Genomic DNA, 25,077 nt, shown 5'->3' with positions numbered 1-25,077 from the left:
CCTCCATTCTCCTTTCTCGAGGTAGAGGGGTCTCCATCTGCAACCTCACCAGAACTGGGAAGGCTGCAGAGGTGAGGACTGGCTGGGCTGTCTGTCAACTTGACACATGCTATCACTACAGGAAGGAGCCTCAGCTGAGGAAATGCCTCCTTGAGATCAGCTGTAAGGTGTTTCTCATTTAGTGATGTGTGTGTGTGTGTGTGTGTGTGTGTGTGTGTGTGTGTGTGTGTGTGTTGCCATCCCTGGGTTGGTGGTCCTGGGTTCTATAAAAAGGTAGGTTAGCAAGCCATGAGGAGCAAGCCAGAAAGCAGCAATCCTCCATGGCCTCTGCATCAGCTCCTGCCTCCGGGTTCCTGCCCTGCTTGAGTTCCTGTCCTGACTCCTTCAGTGATGAACAGAAATGCTGAAGTGTAAGCCCAATAAACTCTTTCCTCCCCAACTTGCTTTTTGGTCATGGTGTTCCATCACAGCAATAGAAACTCTAACTATGACAAGGTGAATGAGACTTACATGTCCACACACACATTTATGTATCTGTAAAAGAACAAAATATTTTAATTCTTTATCCATGGCCACAAGCTTTCTTCAGTAAAGTTACACCTGTGTAACTACCAGGTGTCAGCATGGTTAATGCTTCAGGACAGGCAGTCCCAGAGAGAATCAGGACAAGTCACAATTTTGTACTAACAATCAACTTAACCACAGCTTGAAATGTAGTTTGTCCCAGCTGCAAAAGCCACAAGACACCAATCATGCGTCTTACCCCCAATACAGACTTTTATAAAACACACACATATATATGTATTTAGCACAATAAATGCGCTCATTATGCACTCTAACATAGAGCACAAGAATACACGCTATGGAGTGCAGCCCTCATGTCTCCACAGGCCAGAGCTAGAGGCTAGACAGAAGCCCATGGTTTGACGGCAGGAAGGTCGGAGCGCGCCACTCTGCACGTGACTTATCCTACACCGAGAACTGTTCCTCTGTCCAGTGGGTGGCAGGTAGTCTCATAGACAGTGTTATTTCCTAAGAGCAGTTCTGTCACTCTGGATCTGAGTCATTGTTACCTAGAAATCATTGCAAGTCAGCTCCATAGAAGGTGGGGATTGGCTTTGGGGGTCAAGTGTAACAGTGCCCCTCAGACATCTGCACACCCACACCCTTGTGCCCAGGGAAAGTGCACTTCCGATGGCAGATATAAAAATAGATTGGCACACTCCTGACACAGGGAGAGGGGACTTTAAGTCTCGTCCCCCAAGCCTGCACATTTGGTTCCCTCTGCTCCAGCACAGCATGCTCCCAGTCAGAACCAGACTGCAGTAAAGGCCCTGGGCAGCTTCAAATGTCACATGTGCCTGGGAGGAAGAACGGCACTGAGTTCCGGCTGTGGGACCAGGGAGGGCCTCCAGCATCCCCAGCACATGCCTCGTCTTGGCCAGCCTGAGCGGCGTCTCCCTAGCAAGGTCCAGGTACAGCTTCTCTGTGAAAATAAAGCTGCAAGGAGACTCTCTGGGTAACTCAGCTTGACTCCTGTCTCTGGGAGTAAGTGAAGCTTCACCGCACTCGGAGGACGCAGTCCTTGGCCCTCTTAGGGCCTGTGCTAGGAGTTCTGGATCAGGCGTCTATAGTGGGGCATGACTTCATGCTCTGGCAGATGAAGTGCAAACTCCAAGGCCACCAACACTGGGAATTCAAAGGCAATCAGTTCTCTCCTATTCAGTCGGAACTTCTCTTCCAGTTTCTGCAAAGTCAACAGAATCATTTTAGTTTTGCATTTAACAACTTAGGCTTGTTTTTGTTTTTTTTCCAAGTACAACTTTTCTACTATCAAGCCAGTGAGTATTTATCACAGGTGCATCTGCTCTCCATTGCTATAACAGATCACCAGAGACTGGGTGAATTTTAAAAGAAGAGAGGTTCTGGAGGTCGGGCAGCTGCATCTGGTACAGGTGCTGTGCGGCTCCGTCTCTGGGAGAGAAGCAGAAGGGGCAGGCTGGGTCCATGGCATGCGGAAATCAGTTTCAGGAGACATGAACTCCTCAAAGATAGCACAAATCCTCCTCAATGGAATCACGTTTCAGTGTGAGTTTCGGACAAGGTACCGGAGGACAGCGTTAGTACTGGCTGTGTCTCCTTAGTCCTGGTACTGCAGACAGTAAACCTGCCCTGAGGGACAGCTGTCTGTCTGAAGATCCATGACAACTCCATTTAATACTCCAAACACTCTTAAAGTTGATGTTGCATTTATGCCCTTTTTATAGGTGATTACAACTCAAGATGCCAAGATGCTCATCTGCTGTGCTGCGGCAAAATCTAACAGGGATTTTTTAAAATTGGGTTTCTTGAGACAGGGTTTCTCTATGTAGCCCTAGCTGTCCTGGAACTCGCTCTGTAGACCAGGCTGGCCTCAAACTCATAGAGATCACCCTGCTTCTGCCTCCCTAGTGCTGGGATCAAAGGCGTGCGCCACCACCCAGGGCTCTACTGGTCAGAACACGTTGGCCAGTGAGCACCTCAGGCAAGCTTTTCATGACACGAGATGAGGATTTGTGATTTAGCCTTATCCTCTCACCTGTGGGGACCCAAGTCCCTGTGAGGCTGTCCCACCTCTAAACAGCTGAGTGGCCAATGGCTCCTCACTTGTCCACTCAACAATACAGGCTTCCAGGAGTAGAAACAGAAGAGAAACCGGGGGACAGAAAGTCCCCCTTTGTTAGAGCACTCAGTCACAGCTTAGCTCCGTCTTTGGCTAATGAAGTATCCAACTGCAGTGGCTGATGGTACTGTGGTAAAACCAGGATGGGCTCTCACGTTAGGGAGCTGCTTTCAGATCATAACTGTTGTGTTGGTCTGTGTTGATACCATCGGATTCTGCGGTGTGGCATAGTACTCCACTCTGATTTAATGTGTATCCTATAAATATGCTTAGAACTGTATTAGCATTACTTCTGAAGATGTATTAATTGTATGCATATATGTATATTTCTCACTTTATCTGGGAACCCCCAAGAAGATCCTGAAACCACAGTACCACATCATATAGATATGTAATCAAATAGTGTATCTATAGTAAAGGTTGATTTACTGTGCCCAATTTATAAGATCTAGCTATCAATTTATAATGCTACACAAATGCACTTTCTCTGTTGCTTGTTCTGGGCTTAGCTGTGAGATGCCTGCAGGGCGAGATGAAGGCACTGTGATGCAGGCTGTCATGGGGGTTACTCAGACCGATGCTATGGTGCTTGGGCAGTCAGTCGAGGTGGCTGTAGGTGCTGGTGTGGCTACACAGGACACGGGGAACAATTAATGTCTGAGGTGGGACAGGGAGAGCTTTCATCACACTGCTTAGACTGGTGCTCAACCTAAAACTTACAAATGGCTCATTTTAGGACTTTTCTTTGCAGTATTTGGGGCTGTGGTTGACTTGGGTAACTGAAGCCAGAAAAGGTCAATGGAGAACAATGTATCCGTCAATGGGGACAACTGTACAAGCCTGTTGATGCTCGCCTTGGATATGGCACCCAATGATCACTTCCATGTTCATGTATCTACTGCACACACTGGACCCAGCACCATTTCTGAAAACTAGGAAACCATGACATAAATAATACTCTTTCTTAAAAATACACACCAAATACCTACCTTCCTCTCTTCATCACTAGACAGTGGGCAGTCAGATGTCTAGGGCATCGCACCAACCATCTGTTCTGTGTCTGTGACAGCCTGGCTTCTTTGCTGTCCCTGCCTTTCCTGGGCACACTCTTCCTACTGCCTCAACAGTTCAGTCTCGGCCCTGTGATCCTGATATGACATCCTGGCAGACCTGCCCTGTGGCTCAGGATTGCTCACCAGAGCCTGTGATTCCTGCCCATAAACCTGGTGATTCCAGCTCCTCTGAGATCTCAGCCTTGAAGCCCTTTCTTAAGGACCATCCTAGAACCAGGTCTTCAAGGTCTCCAGAGAGAACAGCAGAGCCTCAGGACTCAAGCAGTAAGCTGGACAATCACTTTTGGTTGGATGCAAAATTGCTAACATTTATAGGGCACTTAGTTATGTGTGCCAGGCTTTGAGCATTTATAAACACTGGCTCCTTAAATGCTCCAATCAGCACCAGTGGACTACCTCTTATGAGATGCTTTTAAAATGCAAGCTAATCGATCAAGAGTTCCAGCTCCTTCCTTCATTCTAATGAGGCCACTGTCTGCCTGCTGGCAGCCCAACACTGCTAGGCATTCTTCAAACTGGGTATTTCTAAGCCTGCACACCTGCCCGGCAGGCACCCCTTTCTGGAAACAATAATGAAGGCTCTTGCCCACAGTCCTTCCCTTTCCTTCTGCACCCATGGCCCTATGGGGTTCTGGTCATATGCACTGAATGTCTGTCCCTCCCAAATGAGTGCTGTTGGCTTTGACCCCAGTGAAGTGCAGTTAGGAGGTAAGGCCTTTGAGGAGAACTAGGCTCGGAGGAGCTGGGTGACCTTAAAGGAGACCAGATTCAGAAAAAAAGGCACATGTAAGCCAGGAACGGACCTGGGCTTGCAGGCTTTTACAACGATGTGAAGTCAGTTTCTGTCCTTTAGGCCGCCTAGTCCATAGCTGTGCTACAGCAGCCTATGCGGAGGTCCTTCCTCTGGGAACTGCAAGCAATAACCCAGTTTTTCAATGGCAGTTGGCTCTTGCTCTGCTTTTCTGTTTTGATTTATACACTCCAGTACACACACACACACACACACACACACACACACACACATACACACACGGCATATAATATACACTTGTGTACTGGGAATTGGAACCTAGGGCCTTACATGCGAGGCATGCACTCTACCATCATGCTACATCCTTCCCCACTCTTTATTTTGTGACAGTGTCTTCCCAGGCTGTCCTGGCTGGCTTTGAACTTCAGTCCTCCCACCTTAGCCCCCCAAGTACAAAGCCCGCCTACACTGTATGTTAAAACAGGTGTTCATAAACCCACCCTAGGCAGTCAGGGTGTCCTTGTTTGGTGGGGCTGTCCTTTAAAGTAAGGCCACACCATCACATTGAACCCAGCATTTCTGATGGGTGTTCTGGAGTCACACTGCTCACAAATACCCTCATGATTACTATGTGTGGTGGCTGAAAGGAAATTGTCCCAAGGGAGTGGCACTATTAGGAGGAATGGCCTTATTGGAGTAGGTGTGGCCTTTTTGGAGGAAGTGTGTCTCTGTGGGGGTGGGCTTTGAGGTCTCCTATGCTCAAACCACACCCAATGTATCAATCCACAGATCAAGATGTAGAATTCTCGGCTCCTTCTCCAGCACCATGTCTGTGCATGCTGCCATGTCCCACCATGATGAAACTGTAAGCTACCTCCATTAAATGCTTTCCTTTATAAGAATTGCCATGATCTTGGGTGTCTCTTCACAGATATAGAAACCCTAACTAAGACACATGGCTTCTCTGGCTGTGAGAATAGCTTCATCACCCATGCTATCTGAGAAGGGTTTTTAGGTCATGACCCTAATGCTGGCTTTTTAATCTTGTCCAGGTAGATCTCTACTAGACATTAAGGTCCATCTACCTGCCAGGGGACCCCTGGGCTAAGTGCACGCTCTCACCCCCATCAAGACCCTGCTCACTTACATCAATTAGATGCTTGACTTCGTGCTTTTTGAGGTCACTTCCGACCTTGGCTGCTAACAGCACACACGCTCCAGCACAGAGCTTCCGGTTCTGCTTGTTCAGTTTCCCCTTGAGTGCGAGCTTCTCAAAGTAGACGAAGGCCATGGCCACTGTGGGCTCTTCAAAGCCACAGTCCTCCTGGGCGAGCTTCCGCATCTCTCTCTTCAGACTAGAGAAAGACAGGAAGCAGAGTCCTGAGAGAGCTCAGGGGACCCACAAGACTATGACACCATATGGAAAGCATTTTCTCCATTTCCCTCCCACCAGGGGATGGAGGCTGAGGTTAATCCACACTAGATGTGGGAGCAGACCGTGGAACTAGGGCTCTGGCCATCTACAGACACAGCACAGCCCAAATCACCACTTCCAAGGATTCTGGGAAGGCAGCACTCCAAAGAACAGAACATGGAGGACACCACTGATCACAGTGTATATCTGTGTCCCTGGGAAATGAGGGGTAGGGCTCCTCAAAGTGAAGAAAGGGATCCAGACTCATTTAAGACCTATATCAGGTACTTGATCTAAGTTCTGCCAATTACTGATTAGACTCTAAGTCAGGCAGGAGAAGTGTTTGGCTAAAGGCAAAACCAGGAAGTGTCTTTGGGAAAGCTGCCTAGCAAATGGATAGAGCATGGATGCTTGCTTTTCCTTATTCTTTGGTTTGGAACATGCCAGAATCAAATCTGCATTAGGATGCACACTAGGGTAAGCCCTGCATCATACTCTAGCATCTCGGAGGTGGTGAGCACACGCCGGCAATGTCGGAGGCATGGTGTGAACACTACAACACGAGTCAGCACCTCTCTAACTTGGCACGGTGAGTGGCTGGCAGATGTGGGTCACCACAAACCCATCCAATCATCTGTATGGGGAATCTGGGCCTGGCTCTCTGCTTTGGCTGTTTTGGTGGCTGCTCCAAGATAGGGTCTTGAAGTCATGTCCAGTTAGTGGAGTTATCTCATGCCCAAAGGTGCCGACTCTATGCACTTCTGTTTTGCCTGCATCCCAGAAAGCCAAGACCTGAGTACTGCCCATTCTGGTTTGATTGTGTTTTTAGACATGACTCATGTATCCTAGGCTGATTTCACATTTCTGCCTCTGCCTCCCTAGGATCCCAGGACTATAATCATGTCTGGGTTGTGTAGTGAGGGAGCTTGAACCCAAGCTCTGTGCATGAAAGCCCAGCACTCTACCAATTGAGCCCGTCCCCAGCTCCATCCTTGCTGCTTTTTATAACCTCAATCTTACTGAGCTGGCAAGCTACAGGCACACAGCATGAAATGATTCTCTCACTGAATGAACATCTTCCCAAAAGCTGTGTGAACTAGAGGGTCAGGAGCTTGGCCTGATGCCTGATGCCCTGGACTCTCCCACAATATCCAGGCATAAGTCGGCCAGCAGCAGAAGAGTGTCTGGTGAACGTGACTGTATTTCTTTTCCTGAGGAACAAGGAAAACTATAGTACAATGTGAGCTTGCAGTGTGCTGGAGGGGGCATGGTGGGAAAGTTCAGGGTGATATGCAGCTCTCATACCTCCTGATTTTGCTGAGTGTTAACTTAATGTGAGGAAACTTTTCCTTGAAGGTTTCATTCATGTCCTTCTTGAGATCTGAGGGCTTCACGTAGTCAATCACTGTGGTCTGTAATAGAGGAGGCAAGAAACATCACTGCAACCATGGGTCAGAAGTACTAACAATGTACAGGCTAGGTCCGAAGCAGCCAGTGGGCCTTAGGGAGTACGTGTCTCAGCCTGCTGTCCACACCAGCAGGATTCAAAGGCTCCATCCTCAGCCCCTCAATGGCTTGGCTTTGGGAGACTCAATCATCCCACATCTCACATTCTACCTCCCATGGTTATTTTGGGAGCTATGAGAGATGCTCTGTATGCTTCTCTGCACATTATATAGGTGCTCAACACATTCTAGCTACCATTTAAATGTTTTTATAAAATTTGACAAATTATGCATAAAATTCACCATTTTAAGGCACTATTTAGTGGCATTAAGGACATTCTCATTGTTATGCAACCATTACCACCGCCATATCCAGTACTGCACAGGACATCTCCGTTTACTCTCAAGCCCAGGCAAGCATCATTGTTCATTGTTTGTTGTTGAGACAGGGCTCTAGGTATTGAGCCTGGCTTTGAACTCTGCATTCTTTCTGCTGGGATTACATATGTGAGTACCATGTCCAGATACTTGTTTAAACATTGGTTTGTGTATGTACAAATGTACATGACTATATTTGCCATGTTCCATGTGTGTGTGTGTGTGGGGGGGGTTGGTTCTCTCCTTCTAGCATGGTTGCCTGGCCTGGTGACAAGCATCCTTACCTCCTTAGCCACCTCACCAGCCCCCAGCCAGTTTCTGTCTCATGTAAGAAAACCATCACAGGCTTCTTTCAGTGTTAATGTTTCAAGGTTCAGGTGGCATCATGTTTGAATGTCCTTGCAGAGGAAGAGTGGCGTTCCATTATATGTATGCAATGGTAACATTACTAATAGTCCCTTGCTTGAATTCTGCTTATCCCCAAGACAAGTTCCTTTGAGCACCTGGGTATATTCTGGGTTCCCTTGCTCAGTGATCTGCATATTTAACCCTGAATTTGTATTTTGCTGGGTCACACCAGTTAAGTCTCAGCTCATCTCAAAAGTGCACCTGCCCAGGGCCAGCACTCTTTAGGCTGATAACAGAAGTCACCTTCAGCAGGTCACTGCTTTCCATAGGAAATTATGTGAAGGCCACTCAGCCCCTGGGATGACCCACTGATAGCAAAATCCATCCAACATTTCTTAGTGACTGTGCCTAAAGTTGGTAGGCTTCTCTGAACTTCTTAATGAAGTTTTAGATTTTGGCAGTGCTGAGACTTGAACCCAGGGCTTTAGGTATACCCTGGCAAGCGCTATACCACTAAGCTACACCCCAGCTTGACAAGACTTAGAATAGACACATGAACTACATTTGGTGGCAGCTAAAAGCCACATTTAGCCCAATGAAAAGTGATCTCAATGGCATTTTCCTTCTCTGGAGCATAAATACTAACTGTAGCAGTATTAAATTGGTTCTGCTACTCCAGCTCACACCTGTGTGACACTTGGAGAGATGAGAAATCAGATGAGTAACACCAAACCAGGGCAAACAATGCAAATGAGCATTTGAATTTTCCAACAGGTCTGTCCAAACATTTGAGGAAATGAGAGGCCCAGATCCTTTCCTGAAGTAACCACTGCAGCCGGCTGGATGTGGGACACATGAAAGTACACCCAATGCTTCTCTTTGAATGCACCCATCTCAACTTACAGGTGAGGGAACTGAGGCCCAGGATGGTGGGGAAGCTTGTCCCAATCTTGACAAGCTGCAGGCATGGCCAGGAGTGAGATCTTGGCCTCCCACTTTGGCACCTTCAGCTCCCCTTACACAATGTCTTCTAGGCTGTTCTTCCCTAATCAGACAGTGACCAGCTGGCAGTAGCTTCCTTCTCATGAGGCTGTCACAAAGAGGTGTGGATGTAGACACGGCCAAAGAAGTAGCCACCTTAGCAAGTTAAAGTCACTCAACCTCTGGTCTAGGCACCCATGACTTATTTCTTAGTTGACTTCCATGTCTGAAGTCCAGGGACTTGCATATCAGATTACCCTTACCAACTAACATTCCTTTCCAATTTACTGTGATGCTGCATCTTAGGAAGCTAAGTTCCCTAGAGCACAGGTTGCTTTCCCTATGACTAACCTTCCCTAAACAGTCTGCTTCATTCTGGGAAGCTTTACTCCAGGAAACTACCAGTTATGTTTCCTGACTCTCTTGCAGCTAGGATGACAAACACATTTCTGGCTGCAGAGAGGTGGTATTTCTGTTATTTCTGCTACCAAGAGTGGTGAGAAGTTCTAGGTCACTAGCTTTAGATGTCTATTTTGTAGGTGTAGACCACAGCAAGGGCAGCATGGTCAGCAGCCACCATTAGTGGTAGTGGGTTCCCAACTGTGGTAGTTACCTGCTGGTAGTGGGAACTAGCCCTGGTTATTGGTCAGAAACTACAGTCCTGATCCCACAGGCAAGGCTCCCTAGGAACTTAGGGATCATTCTTATTCTGTTAGTGTTCCTAAATAGTCTCTGGTTAGAACCTATGTAATAACCACCACCCACCTTTGAAAATGTTTTTACAAGAACACGTGGAGGCCATCGGACAACCTCAGCATCATCCATCCTTAGGAATACTGTCTACCACTTTGAGACAGGTCCTTCACTGACTTGGAGCTCACTAATTAGGCTAGGCTAACCAGCCAGGGAGCTTTAGGGGATCCTTCCTGTTTTTCCACTTCCTCAGAACTGGAATTACAAATATGCTGCCATGCCCAGCCCTTCACAGGGGTCCTGAGGACTTCAGGCTTGAAAGGTAAGCACTTTCTCAACAGAACCATAGCCCCACCTGGAGTGGGTGCTGAGCTTTGCAGTGAACTGTGATACACTGTTAGTTCCAAGTGGCCCCATCCTTGCTCTTGGGGTAAGGAGCTTGGGTGTCCTTTCCTGGTAGTGGAGTGAGTTCAGGCTGGGCAACTGAGTGTTGATGTGAGTCCCTCAGCCCAGTCCTTGGTAGATGTTCTAAGTACTTGGATGGCAAAACTCTCAAGGTCACAGGGATGCCACCTGCAGGCACACATGACATCCTCCACCACTCTCAGCCACTGTGTGCTTGTTTCCAGCTGCAGTCCCGTGTCCTTGTGACTGTCCTCATCACTGAGCATAAGGCTTGGCTGCAGTCAGAAGGTTTCAGAGACGCCAGCACAGCCAGGAGAAGCAAGATGTGAAAGTACCGGTAAGCCACAGCCATGTGGCAACTTACAGATAAATAGAAATAGGTTAAGTTATAAGAATTAGCTAGCAAGAGGCCTGCCATAGGCCATGCAGTTTGTAAATAATATTAAGCCTCTGAATGATTATTTTATAAGTGGCTTCAGGACCTCAGGGCCAGGTGGGATCAAAGAAACCTTCCGACTACAGTTGGCCCCAATCTGGCATTGGACTTGCTCATTTATTTGGGCTTCATGAGTCTCACTACGTAATCCAGGCTGGCCTTAAACTCAGTCTTCTTCCTTAGCCTTGAGTGCTGAGATGATGGGCATGCACCACCATGAGTCTTTCCCAAGTTAGATAATACATTTTGAGGTGTGTGGAAGGTCCTCTGCAAGCATCACCTTTCAAAGCCCAGGACCAGCCATTGCACAGAAAAGAAACCCCTTACTCGATCTTCAGGGAGGCGGTCTCTCTGCACAGCCTCAGCATCTGACTGCCAAGTAGTTGGTAGTCCTCCAAGGTGAGTGACAGAGGAAGCCCAAATAAAGATGCTCCTCACATGAAGTATGAGATTGGCACATGGCCAGGTGGGGCCAGTGGACCAGGATCCTAGAGGGAAACTGCTTTATGCGAAAGGCAACAGTGTACTTGGACAGCTGTAGGCTTGTGACAGCCCACGTCACTGAGGCAAGTGCCCAGTAACAGTCACTGTAGCCTGTCTGCCTCAGTCTATTTTGAGGTTGGGGGTGGGCAGTGAAATGTCTCTAGGACACGATCGGAAAAGATGGTGGTAAGCTGTGCTCTGAGAGGCTGGCTGAGAAAAGGAAGTGGCTGCTTGGGTTTCCTGGCCTGCTGTAACAAGCTCCCACAATCTGGGTAGTTTTGACAACTGTAGGCTGCTGTAGAGACCTAGCTGAAAGCCTACACTCTGGGCAGGTTGGTAGGCTGTGCTCATGGAATGTAACGCTTTGTTACTCTGTCTCCAGAACCCTCCTTGACCCTCCCAAGCTTCTGATACCCAAGACTGATGACGCTTCACTACAGCATCCGTTTTCTACTCCTTTCTACAGACACGATCATGTCAGATCAGGAACATTATTCTCCACTCACCTCACTTTACCTCATGTACATCTGCACAGAGCCTAGTGCAGATCAAACAACATCCTAAGGTCACAGGAGGTCACAGCCTCTCTTAGGGGACAGTTCCGGCCAGTCGTGGCTTGTACCTAACAGTGCTGCTGTGCAGCTTTACTAGACTCTGAGCCCCCCTGTCCCCCAGGCTGAGTTCAGCCCCCTGCCCCAGCACCAACTCAGCCTCCCAAGAGTCAACCCTGGTCTGCAGGAGGCCTTCCCAGGCACTTCCCTGCTTGTGGCAGCTCTTTCTGGTCTTCCTGTTGTTCCTGCTTCTCAGAGATCTGGTTTTACACCCAGCTATGCCTCATAGCATCCGGGTAGCCTGGAGCACACTGCTGAAATACTCAGGCCTCAGTCGCCTCCTCTGGCATCTCTACCAGATACCTGCTTTGAGCTGATGGCCACAGGACACCTGATGGGCGTGGGGACTGTCCCTGTGATCTGCTCACTCACCTGCTTGGGGTTAATCAGGATGAGTGGGCCACCCCCAGTATGGCACTCAGCCTCCAAACCTTGTAGGATGCAGAGGGCCACCCTCTACCCTAGCAGGTGTCAGAGAGATGAAGTTGTCACTGTCTTCTGAGCTATAGGTCCCTGTGGAGACCAGAGTATGGTGAGCTCTGACCACTGACATCACCCTCTCTTGAGGGAGCTGTAAGGGGACCGCTAGAGGCCAGCCCTCCTAGCCATTCAGTGCCCACTGTCCCTGCAGTGATGACAACAGCTGAAGAGGCCTGGGGTCCCCAGCTCCTGCTGGCCCCCTTCTGGCTTGGGGGGGGAAATAAATGGGACACAAAGCTGATGCTTTAAGCTCACCTACCAGTCTAACACACCAGTTGGGGGGCCCCTGGCAGCAGAATCAGAATCCATCCGGTGCATGAGGGAGCTTTTGGGAGCCCACTGCCTATGATGGGACACATTGTGCAGCCTTGAGGCAGGGGAAGGGCCTGGACTTGCCTCTACTGGATGTGCCTCTCCATGGGAGGCCGTGCCTTCTTGTGGGGGTGTTTAGGAGGTGGTTTGAGGGGGGATGCTGGGGGCGGGCAGGAGGAGGGAAGAGGGGGATCTTTGATTGGTATGTAAAATGAATGAAAAAAATTTCTTAATTAAAAAAAACCTTGCAATGCTGGATTTTGCCAGGTGTGTTACTATAAATCAAAGAGCTAATTAAACAGTGCAGCTTCTTCCTGGTCCGGAAGCTCAGCGTATCATCACCTAGTTCCATGCTGCAGGACTGGCCGATAAAAGGCTCCTCCCAGCCTGCAGCTGTGGCCGACAGCAGCACTGGGTGGCAGGATGGATGGGCAGTGCTGGCCCTCAGCACTTACATTTCTGATCAAGGACACACCTGTCGGCAGCTCTCTGGCTGCAGGAAGCAGTGTGCATTCAGCTGTGTAAAGGAAAAGAGGAGGGTCAGCTGAGGGAGCAACCGTGACCCAAAGACAGCAACTTCCAGAGCAAGGTGCTTTCCTAGAGAGCCTGCCCTCAGCAGAGGCAGGGAGCGAGGAGGGGAGAAGAGAGGGCGAGGGAGGAAAGAGGGACCCGACCCTGAAAAAGATGAAAAGCCTACAATTTAGTTATTTAGGTATCTACTCCATCTGTTGTAGACACGGGGTGCGCTGCTTTTATAATTAGTCCACCTTGACTAAGTCCAAGGAGGTGAACTTGGACTCATTCCAGCTCATGGCACCAGCTGGGAGGCTGCACAGGAAAGGTCCCCTGGAGTGCAGTGGCCGAGGGGAGGGGGCCATATGCCTCAATAATGATGCTGGAGACTGGTAGGGGGTTAGCGCTAACAGGTGGCTGGTCTGGTGGAGCTCTGGCCTCCCTCCTCTAGGGCAGACAATCTGATCACTCTCATAGGCAGCTCTGAACAGGGGCACCCAGGCTGCCCACTCTGCTACTGTCTCTTGGGGCCAGAATTCAGCCCTGCCCTGGTGGGAACATTCCAAGGCAGTGAGGGCTGCCTCAGTTTCTCACCATATCTTAAACGGGAGGAGGAGTGGCAGGGAGTGATCTGGGCAGCTCCTTCCGGGCTTTGGGAACATCAGTGCTCAGTTCTGCTTTGACTGCACTTGTCCGAGAACCATCAGTGTTCTCAGCAGCCAAAAGCAGATGTTCTACTTGTTCAGGTAATTAGGCAGGGGTGCTGGGGACTGAACCCATCTAACCACAGCAGATGGGCATTTCAGCTGTCCCAGGCATTGAATCCGCTTTCTGAGGACAATGGTGAATGATAAGGGAACTGTGCAGATGGGCAGCCTCGGATTCCAAACACCGGAGCCTTGAAGGAAGCAGTGTGCAGCTCTCACTGACACATGGGTGGGTCATGCTGTAGGTCGCCTGCCTTCTGAGGCATGCTCACTGTCAGACATTTGATGGACAGCAGATGCTTCACGCCTTGGGTATTCTGCAGTCAGGTGGGCACCTAGGCCACCAGTATAATTCTTAATGAAAACAAGCAACAAGAATAAAAATTCTCTTTTAGAGGTGGGGGCAGAGTCCAGCCACCAAGCAGGGCAGGACGGATGAATCTTTACTGAGTCCTTTATTTCCCTCTGCTCAGCATTTCACAGTGTACTGGAAACCCGATCCTAAGATAAATTTCTACAGCTTACAGGGGATTTTCAAGGATGCTGTGTGAGCTTGCCAAAGGACTCAGATTCTGCTATTAGGTAAATGGAATAAGAGGAATATATCAGAGACCCATCCAACAGGTGTTCTGTTGAGATGTGGGTATCTACGGACATCATCAAGAGTGTCTCTCATCTTTCTATGTCAAAGCAGTATGAGGAGAAAAAAAAGCGTTCACTGATCCAGTCACACAGGGTTAATTTTGTTGACCTTACCACAGAGCTTTCTCATATTCTCTTCTTAATTGCTTTCTATACCCACAGAAGGAGGGAAACCAGGTGACAATGAAAAGCACTATCAATACAAGCTGGCAAGCTCTAATGATACAGTCACTCTCTAGTGAAATTTAATTATCCACCAGGCACCGGGACACAGGAAGTGAGGTCAGCATCAGTCCTCCTGCCCTCTGGCTGCACATTAGCTAATGCCCTACAAGAACCTGCACGCAGCCAGGCAGCTTGACGTGTTTCATGGTCTGTGGTCTTCTGGAAATGCGCAGGCTGAACCACAGGTGCAGCTACACACTGGTCTTCACACCTGCCCCGGGAGGTTTCAAGTCCAACGTCTAACTTTTGCCTTTTCATGATGGCTGGGCGTGAGCGTGACCTGCAGGGTCAGCAACTATAGAAACAAACGTGACAAGAGTGTGAGGCCATGTCAGTGTCATTTCCACTGTGGAAGTGAGGGACTTTACCTGCAGACCCTCCAACAGGCTGTGGCCAGGGGCTCTTCGACATATCCTTAGACCAACAGCAGAGAAGACACATATCCAACTACAGCCTGGATGGGGAGTACTGAATGACCCCTGCAGGAACTTATCCAAGAAAAGAGGAAGTATAGGCCCACAAGGAACCACGTACAGGATATTTGCAGCAGTTTTTGTGATAGCCTCACACCAGAGACAACCAAATGGCCAGCCACAAGAGAATGGACACACTGTGTTCATCCAACAAATGTCAGCAATTCAGTACAACTCTGGGCCGCCCTCACTAACTCCAAGCTGTGTGAAAGATAGACCAAAGAAAGTATACTGCCTGTATTTCCATTTACACAAACTTTCAGGATAAGTGAAAAACGAAACAGTCTCAGAAGTCAGAAGTGCTGCCTTTAGTGAAGATGGGGAATCAGAAAACAGACTAAATCTATGTTGAGATTTAGTGACAGAATTCATGAGACTACACACTTAAAATAGCTGTAGTGGAGCCTGAAACTCCACAGCACTTCCTCAAACACGAGACAATCATCCCAAGGTCACCACTGAGATGGTTTAGCCTGGGCTGTGGCCTGAGAAGCAGCAGCTGAGGCAGCAGGATCCAGAGGATGAGTGGTCCCTAGGACCTGCTCCCACAAGCCAGCAGAAGGTGCAGCAGGAAGCACGGGCCAGCAGACAGCGGAGCCCAGCCTCAGAGACCTGCATCGACCTGAGGGGGCTTTGGGGTGGAGCAGAGACCCCATTCCTGTGCCTGTGCCTCAGCCTTCTACTGGGGGCCCTTTAGCAACTGGCTGTAAAACCCCAACTCTTGCTGTCTCTCTTGGGAGTCGCTGGCCTATTACAGGTGCAGGCCTTCACTCTGCAGTCTCAACCCCACTCTGCACACACCCTTGCCTTCCCACAGGGAACCCACTTCTGACCCTGTCAACTCCTATCACTTTCCACATCTTCCACACCCTCCTCACGACCAGTCATTTGTCTACATGTTTGCTGTTGGACTTTCCCACTCATCCTCAGGCCAACGAGAGGGGCTGTGGCTGACAGTTCTCTGATAAACGAGGAAGCGCTTAGTAGGGCGGCAACTAAATTTGCTGAATGAACAAATTCTAGATCTGCTCCCCAGCATACAAAAGTCAAGCAACCCCATGAAAAGAGAGTCCTGCACTCTAGTTCCTACGAGGTCAGTGTAAATCCCCTGTAGCCTATAGGCTCCTCTGAGTTGCAGAAGCTGGCCTGAAGCTGTCTGTCTGTCACACACTGTCAACAATTGAAGTGATAACACAAAAGAATGGATGTCCTGTCTTTTATCAAAAGTACCATGTCTGGGGCCAGAATAGAAGGAGAGAAACCTCATGGCCTGGGCTAGGAAATGCAGCCAAAGAGTGATGGCATTCTGTAAAACATGGACTTACCAGAAGCCCAATGTCAGCACATGAAAAATGGCCCACTTGGGGACACAGGCTGAGGAGGGCTGGACACTCTCACTTGGAAAGTCATCCAAGTGTCCAAGGAGGGCAAATGAGCTGTGTGCTGTGAGTCTGCACAGACTGTGGTCCAGAGATTCAAAGCTCACAGTGAGGTAAGGGGCAAATGGGATCTGGCCATGCTTGTCAAGACAGCATCTCCGTAGGAGAGTCCCCTGCAGGACCCCACCATTGGCCGCAAGCAGTACACCTTCATACTGTCTCAAACCTCTGACATCTGTTAATCTTCTGGCTAGAGAACGGTCCTCACGCCCTGCCCTTAGGTCCCACTGTGGACTGCACAGGGACAGACCATTCAGAACCGGCCAGGCAAAAGCAGTGAGCAGAGCCCAACTCAGAAGCTGGAGGCTCAGCACTCCACTTCCTGTCAATAGCAAAGGGTCTCACTGGGATTCTGAGCCACAGTTTCCTGCCAAAGTTAGTTAATAAAGTGAACATTCATAGATAAAGTGGGGCCCACACTGAAAATACATGTTCTCATGTAAATGGCAACTTTTTTTTTTTTTTTTTTTTTTTTTTTTTGCCAGAGCTGAGGACCCAACCCAGGGCCTTGTGCTTGCTAGGCAAGTGCTCTACCACTGAGCTAAATCCCCAACCCTATAAATGGCAACTTTTAAGTGGCTCCTTTAATACAAGGGCACAGGCTTTTGTCACTGAATATTTAAGCACTAGAATCTGGAGAAGATGAGTGAATCTTGGTTTGGTTCCTTGAATGAACAGGCCATGGAATAGGAAAAAAACAAACCAAAACATTTAAATCCCCAAATCCCTACCTATACACAACTATGATTTTGTTATCGTGCTAGGAGCTGAGGGATAAGTAAGAAAGAGTGAGGATGGGGTTGTGTTAAATTCAGTGGCTTTGAAAGTTCATTCTAGCCAGTGTTACTCTGAACTACAAATGCTGATGGTAATCAGAAAAGGCCCAGTGCTGACTGGAGGTTCGAGACTCTCAGTGCCACTGCAGGCAACCTGAGTGCTTGGAGTGGCTTTGTCCCTTGGCTTCTGTAGACACGGAAGGCCTCAGTGAGAACCCTTGCTGAGGGTAGGGCTTCTAAGATAAGCCGCTAGAGTGACCCAGAGGAGGAAGTGCCTTGGTTGCCTGCCCTATGTCCCATCGGATGCAGAAGGCACAGAGATGCAGGGCATCTGGGCAGATGTTCCCTCTGCTGATGCTGTGTGTGACAGGTCTGGTCAGTCCACTTCTCTCTTTCCTGCTCCCCAGCAAATAGGACCGTTCTACCAAAAGAAAGTGGTGTCTACAGAAGAAGCAGGAGCCCACCACGGCAGAGAAGGTGGTCAGCCAGAGAGTGTGATCACACAAGGGGAGACCAGGAAGTCACGAATACACACAGCAAGGAGAGAGCTCACTTCTAACAGCTGCGTCCTGCTTGCCCATGGTTCGGAGTGCACATGGAGATTTACAATCACTGAGGTGGTCCAAACACAGCTCGACTTGAACTTGGTGCTCCCACGGGAAGGTCAGGCCCTTCCCTAGTGGAGTCCGGGGTGTGTATATTCTGGTATGCCCTTCTCAGAAGTGAAGGTCTCAAAAACTAAGCTGGTAGCTTTCGCCCACTGGACCCAGCCTTCTCAACCTCTCTGTAAGTGGCATTCCCAGGCCAGTTAACCAGAATGCTGCAACTCTGACTAGAGAGCTCTACAAAGTGTCCCAGGTGCACAGTCCAGAGAGCTCCCAAGGCCATTCCAGGATGCTGTGGGCACTGACAACCGGCCAGCCGGACACCACTTACCATGTAGGAAGGGAATGTCAGCACTCGCTTGTGCTTGCCACAAGGCCACTGGGGGTCATCCAGGAGATTTGGGTCATAGTCCATAAAGTCTCCCAGGTCACTTCCTGAAGAGCACAAGCACATGGTAATTAGGGGCCCTGGACTCCTCAAGGCTGAGGCTGCTGGGACAGTTATTAAAGACAAGGTGGCTTCAGGCCATTTGTCTTGGTCACCTCACAACGGCTCTGATTTCTAGGGGTTGTCTCTGCTTGGCAATGAGGTATATCCACCCACCTACAAAAAGATTGGTCAATTCTTACCATTCTGATTTTTTCACAGGACATGGTCCTAGACCAGCCTGACGAGCCTGTTCTTTAAGCTGACAGAGAGAACTGCTAAACCCAGTTGTGCCATTCAGGGCCACGACCTGGGTAAATGCTTCCAGACAGGCTGCCGTGTGTGAATCATGTCCCAACCATGGCAGCCACCAGCAAACACAGGTACAGCTGACTTTTACAGGTGTGGGGGCATTACGACAGGCGCAGGCTGACCCAGGGCACTTCTCCTTCATTTGGGATTTTGTGTGTGTGGTAAATGTGAGTATGACTATGTAAGTTTGTGTGCACGTGTACATGTGTGTGGACACCAGAGGCTGATGTAAGATGTTTAGCTCAATCACTTTTCTATCATCTTTTGAGACAGGGTCTTTCATGGAACCTGGAGTTCACCAATACTGCCAGTCTAGTGGCCAGCAAAACTCAAGGGTCTGCCTGTCTCCTTAGTGCTTAGGATCACACACACACACACTGCATGCCTGGCCTTTTATGTGGATGCTCGGGATCTGAACTCAGGTCTTCATATTTTTTGTGGTAGGCACTTTGTCAGCTGTTCCTAGGCCCCTCACCTGGAATTTCCCTGGAAGAGATTTTATCCTTGTACCTATGTATGGGCAAACATGGGTATGCAGCTCATCCTTTAAAAGCCAACCCAATTCCTAACTGTGAGCACTGCAAAGGAAATGCTCACCCAATCTGGCACTTCAGGACCCAACTGTATGGGAAAACACAGAAGGCAGCCATAGAACACAGGTGGATGGGGAGCCGAGAGGCTGGGAGGGTGCTACAGCTCTGGCTTCCCCCGCACAGGCAGGCCCTGGGGGCTGGGAACTGAGCAGCTAATCAAGAGAAAGGTCTTCTGTGGTATGTGTATGAGTCTACAGCCTGAGATCACACCTCAGGCCTGCCCCCCACCTCACCTGTGGACCATTCCTCTGACCAACACAAATGGAGACCCTATTTGTGCTGTAAACTGAGGCACACCTACCACAAGCCATCAGACCCTTCTGAGCTAATGTTACCTGCATCAAGGCTCCCTTGGGTGCTGCTGGCCCGGCCCATGGAGAGGCTGCGGTGGCTCAGGTTCCGGAACTGGGAGAAGGAGGAGGTGGAGTCTATGGTATTCCTCCGGGTTCCGAAGGCATTTGTGGGTAATAGAAACTGGGTATAGGACACTGTCTGAAAGGAAAGAGCAGATCCAGAGCAGTGGTTATGTCCAGGGAGGCCAGGCTTGTTCTCTGTTGCTACCCCAAGATCAGGTTTGCTTTTTTAAAATCATGCAATTCTGGAAGCTAATGGGATTTGAAAAATGCAACTTGTAGCTGGGCCTGGTGGGCCCATTTTTAATTCCAGCACTCTCAAGGCCAAGGCAGACAGATCTCTGAGTTTGAAGGCAGCCTGGTCTACATAGAGAGACCCTATTTCAAAAAACAACACAATACAACAAACAAAAAAACAAAACAAAACAAAAAAACAAAAATAAAAATGCAACTTGTTTGGTATTCATTTTCACCAAATTTGTGCCACTTTCATACCCCATCCTTTCCCGCAAAGCCTCCGAGCTGTGTACAGACTAACTGATCCCATCTGGTTTGTCTACTCCCAGTAGGTGGCCAAATGCCCACGTGTTAGACAAGGCACTGTCTCAGAATGTGCTGGAAGGTTGTGTCATGCACAAGGTACATGCTGTACTGCATCTTATAATCCAGGGGAGGGATTCAGGAACACACCAGGCCTCCAGAGTTGCTGGTAAGGGCCGCTGGCTCCTTTCACACTTCCCCGAAGGTGCCGACCACGACCCTCCATTCTACCCTAGCCTTCCTCATTCCTAAGTGAACACTTACCCTTTTGGATAAAGATGGGGGAGCCTATTGCTCTTTACTTGCCCCAAGAAGCACCTTGTAGGCACCCCACATACAGCCTGAACAAGGCATCATGTCTTGGACACAAAGCTGACAGATGCCCTGAGGGTAAGGACAGCTCACCTGCAGGCACACTGTCTGGGAGCTTCCCTCAGGAGCGTGGGCTTTTTGGGAGGTTGTATGGAGACTACCACAGGTCAGCATATTTCAAATTTTGCTCCTTGGACTTCAACTTAACAGCTCACATTGTAGGTGAAAGGGGAACATGACTATCTAGCTGGACACCACACTGACACAGTTTAGTGGTCACTGTGCTGGGCGGAGGAGGCACCTCTAATTCACAGATACACAAACCATCACTCCATCTTGGAATGTGGATGTGTATTTATAAGTATGTGAATATTGCACAATCAGCTGTAAACAGTGTTAGCAGAAATGCACATACCTCGGGACCTCCTGCCACGTCTCTACTGAGTTACTTGCTTGGTGGTTTCTGTCTGCACAGAATTGGAGTGAGATGATGCATCACACCTAGGAACCTGTCCTGACTTTGCAAGTGCGTCTTACGCTCTAGCTCTCTGCCTTTGCATCCTGGGCCTTGCACCAACTGCAAAATTTCAAACACTAGAAACCTTACCTTCCCATCAGCCCCCAGCTCCACACCATCAAGGCCAATGATCTCCTTCAGGCTCATGGCCCCTGCTGACTGTCTCCCTCCATCCAACTTCAGGTCCCTAGGAAGCACAAGCCAAGAGAAAATGCTTTTGTGTGTTTCCCAAAGGACAACTCACTGTATGAGCCAGCACGGACATACTGATGGAAGGACCCGGCGGGCAGGGCGGTCAGCAGTGCACTGGGAGTCACTCTCCTCCCACTTTCACGCAAGTGAAGTCCAAATGAACAGAACAGTCAGGAGGAAGTGGGCCCTAGAAGCCCCTGGCTACCACTACCCTCAGCATGGCCTCTGTTTTCCGACACAGGGGGCCATTTCCTGAGTGCTGGGGACAGTGGGTCTCTTGGGATCTGGTGCTGGCTTCTTTTGAAGTTGCTAAGATCACCTCTCCTTGCTACTCTTCTTTACCAGATGGGACAAATCAATGTCTTCAACAGCTACCAGGTATTGCTGGCAATGAAAAATCATTGCCACAGTAGTTAGGCCAAACACCTTGACAGTGAGTGTCCTCTCATCAAAGGATCACCCCAAGAATGACAATAATCCTTCCAACACTGTGGCACAAATTCTAAAGCCTTTCACCATCACACTTTTGGTTATGATGATACCATTAACCCATTTTCCAGAGGAGGAAATTGAGGCTTGTCAAGGCCACCAAGAGAGCAGATTGTGTATTGAATGTTCTTCCTAACACATAGCACCACCCTGGTGATGCAGGATAGGTCACCGTGACTACGTCCAGGTAGAATTACCCACTGTGTCAGAGGCGGAGTCCTGCCAGAGTCACCTAGTGCCTTTCTGACTACCTACTACAGTCTGGCTCCTAGGCCAGGCATTCTGTATTAGTCAATACAGGACGGAAGAAGGCTGGATCCAGGGTTTTCTGTGATACTCCAGGGTTCTATACTGCAGCCATGTTTGGGTACTGCCTTCCAGCTTCTGTCTGAATCACAGTGCTTAAGTCCATGTTAGACTGACAGCATGCTCATCATGGGACCTGGATGGAGACTCAATAACCAGAGACTGAGAATGTGGGCAAGAGACAGCAATGTGGAGAGGCCAATGGTAACCCAGGGGAGAGAAAGCAGACATCCCTGGCCCAGTCGCTGCTCCGATCTATGGACATGCCAAGCATGGCCCGGCTCCTTTGAATGTGGAGTCTTATTGGGAACAGTCTTCAAATTCCACACACAGACCTTCTGCTCCTAGTACTGCTGCATTTTTGAAGCCATTTTCTTGAGAAGAGATGCTGACATTGCTCAGAGTGACATCAAAAGCACACAGGACAAAGGCAAACAAATCCCATAACTCTCAGTTTGTAAGGTTCCCTCCCCCCTTCTCCCCCTCTCTCTTTCTCCCTCCCTCTCTTTCTCCCTCCCTCTCATGGACATTATAAATCAGTGCTTCTCCAAGCCCCTCTCCATGTACGTAATTCCCAATATTAAGTTTGCCTCCCATGTTTGGGAGCAGAGCATAGCAAGACTCAAAACTGTAACAAGGAGCTGGGCAGCGGTGGCATACACCTTTAATCCCAGCACAGATCTCCAAGCTGGTCTACAGAGTGAGTTCCAGGACAGCCAGGAGTACACAGAGAAACCCTGTCTTGAAAAACCAACCAACCAACCAACCAACCAACCAAACAAACAAACAAACAAACAAAGCAACAAAGAGGCGTGAGTCATCCAAATGAGGACTTCAAGAATGTTCGAGGCAAGGGAACTGCTTTTGCATGTATCTAAGTCCTCTCTGATTGGAGACTACTCTCCTTGAGCGCTAGGGTGTCCAGGGCTAGATGTGTGGCTTTCTCAAGATGTTGCGCTGGCATTGAACCAGCTGCCAGGAAGACAGAGCGTGCTAGAGAAGGAGAAAGCAGGGCCTACGGAGGTCACTGGTCATGAAGCTAGGTCCACCCCAGAGGAACACCACCTGACTGATCTGCCTGCTACACGAGCTACCCATAGTGCTTCTCAATGGATTTAGGAATCAAAGTATGGGGGCCAGTGCACCATGGCACTATATGGGAGGCAGCATGGGTACCATGAAAAACTCAAAGGCTGACATTAACAGAAAGGTAGGTACCATCTTCTGAGGGGCTGGGGAGCAAGAAACCTAGGGGAATTAGGGTCTATTAAACCTAGGGACTATTAAAGCCAACCTGTGTGCAGAGGGCCTACAGGGGTGTTTTCTTTCATGCTCCATCAGCACAGCAGCTCATAGGTAAAGAAACTGAGGCATTTGCCAACGGTAGTCTGGTGTCTCCTGGTGCTGTGTGACTCATATCAAATCCCTTCAGCTGCCCTTAGGTTGTTCATACTACTGAGTCCTCAGGACAGCCTGGCTGTTAAATGCGCACAGCACAGTGGACAGAGGTGAGCCAGCCACGCCTCTTCCACACCCCTTCCCGGTATTTCCCACAAGGGAAATAAGCTCTAACAAAAACTATATTATACAAGATTCCTCCCAGGAGCCGACCCACAATCCCTATCCTGAGAACCAGAGATTCATGCACCCTGGAAATTGTCCAAGTGTCCAGGGACATTTGGGTCTACAAAGAGGTCAAGTGAGGCTCCACCCTGCCTCCATCCCCACAGGAATCCACCTATGTGACCTGCTTGTGTTTCCTCCTGGCTTTCCACTATTGTCATTGTACCTTCTAATATAATATTCACTGTGCCTCGACCAGGGCCAGGCCAAGTAGAAAGTAAAATACAAGATGAACCTTCAACTATGCCTTGGTCATCTATGGCTCAGGATGGACCAGTGTCACCCAACAGAACTCCTTCCCTAGGCTGGAGGTGCTCTCCATCTGCACCGTCCCATATAGTGGTCACCGGTCACATGGGAACTATGATCTGGTTAAGAAAGCTAATTCTTCAGTCGTATGAACTCTGTGTGTGTCTCACTCTACAGCCTATGCTTGCCCGCGAGCCTCCTGCTTCAGCTCCCAGAATGCGGAGGTTAGAGGTATGTACCACCATGCCCATATTAATTGTATGAAATTTTAATCAAATTAATATAAATGGCCACTGGTGGCTTGTGGCTACCATATTGGGCTAACTTTTGGTCCTTTCCTGTCAGGACTGTGGCTTCAATTCATTGTAACTTCCATGATAAAAACCATACAGTCACATGTAATGTGTTTAATAATGTGGACCAGGTCTCCCCATTTTCTTCCCCAAAGTAGCCTGGCCATTTGCTGTCTGTAGCCTCAGGGATGTTTACCTTTCAGGCCACAGCTCACTGAGGAGACATGCCAGGCATCCTAGAGGCAGAGGAGCAAGGAGAAGAGCAGGGTGGCCCTCAGTGGGGAGGTAGTGATGGCCTGGGGGTCCCTCAGCTTGGCATTCTATCAGTACTCCTAGACTAAGTGTTCCCAGCTGTAATCAAAACCCACAGCTGCAGGTGGCACAGGGCCTCGGCAATCTTTGGGCCTGGAGGAGTCATGGCGGAGTGGGGTGGGGGTGGGGGTTAGTAGACTGCTAGCAGTGTCAGGGCACACCAGTGAGCAATGACCAGTGTGCAAGTCAACCTGTGAGCAGTGATCCCTTTGGGGATCGAACAACCCTTTCACAGGGGTCACACATCAGACATCCTACATATCAGATATTTACATTAAGATTCATAACAGTTATTAAATAAGAATAAAATAACTGTATAGTGGGGTTCACCATAACATGAAGAACTTTATTAAGGGGTTGAATGTAGTTGGAAGTTTTCTGTGTCCCGCCCCTTCCACAGCCACTCAGATCCAAGCAAACACAGAGGCTTATATTAATTAAAACTGCTTGGCCATTAGCTCAGGCTTCCTACTGACTAGCTCTTACACTTAAACTCAGCCCATTTCTGTTAATCTATATGTGGCCCCCCCCGGGGGGGGGGTGGCAACTCCTGACTCAGCCTTCCTCTTCCCAGGATTCTCCTTATCTGCTTATCCCACTATACTTCCTGCCTGGCTACTGGCCAATCATCGTTTTATTAAACCAGTGTACAAAAGCATTATCCCATAGCAGTCGCAGCATTAGGAAGGTTGAGAACACTACCCTAG

At 49.1% G+C, this 25,077-nt stretch overlaps 1 protein-coding gene across 2 annotated transcripts in view; it reads right to left on the bottom strand.

Moving 5' to 3' along the window:
• Positions 1-525: 525 nt before the first annotated feature.
• The window catches only part of Cables1 (Cdk5 and Abl enzyme substrate 1), a 112,113-nt gene continuing 87,561 nt past the window's right edge, over positions 526-25,077 (bottom strand). For both annotated transcript variants that reach the window (XM_036204674.1, XM_036204675.1), the window contains 6 exons: positions 20,997-21,093; positions 19,520-19,676; positions 18,184-18,287; positions 7,206-7,312; positions 5,634-5,841; positions 526-1,747 (listed from right to left, as the gene is read on the bottom strand). In XM_036204674.1, coding sequence (XP_036060567.1) covers positions 1,607-1,747; positions 5,634-5,841; positions 7,206-7,312; positions 18,184-18,287; positions 19,520-19,676; positions 20,997-21,093 — 814 coding nt within the window. In that variant the 3' untranslated portion in view covers positions 526-1,606. The remainder of the gene's footprint in view (positions 1,748-5,633; positions 5,842-7,205; positions 7,313-18,183; positions 18,288-19,519; positions 19,677-20,996; positions 21,094-25,077) is intronic.

This window comes from Onychomys torridus, chromosome 13 (assembly GCF_903995425.1).
Source record: "Onychomys torridus chromosome 13, mOncTor1.1, whole genome shotgun sequence".
Classification (NCBI taxonomy): Eukaryota; Metazoa; Chordata; class Mammalia; order Rodentia; family Cricetidae; genus Onychomys; species Onychomys torridus.
Note: the sequence above shows the minus strand (reverse complement) of the source record. Positions and strands in the feature narration are given on the sequence as shown.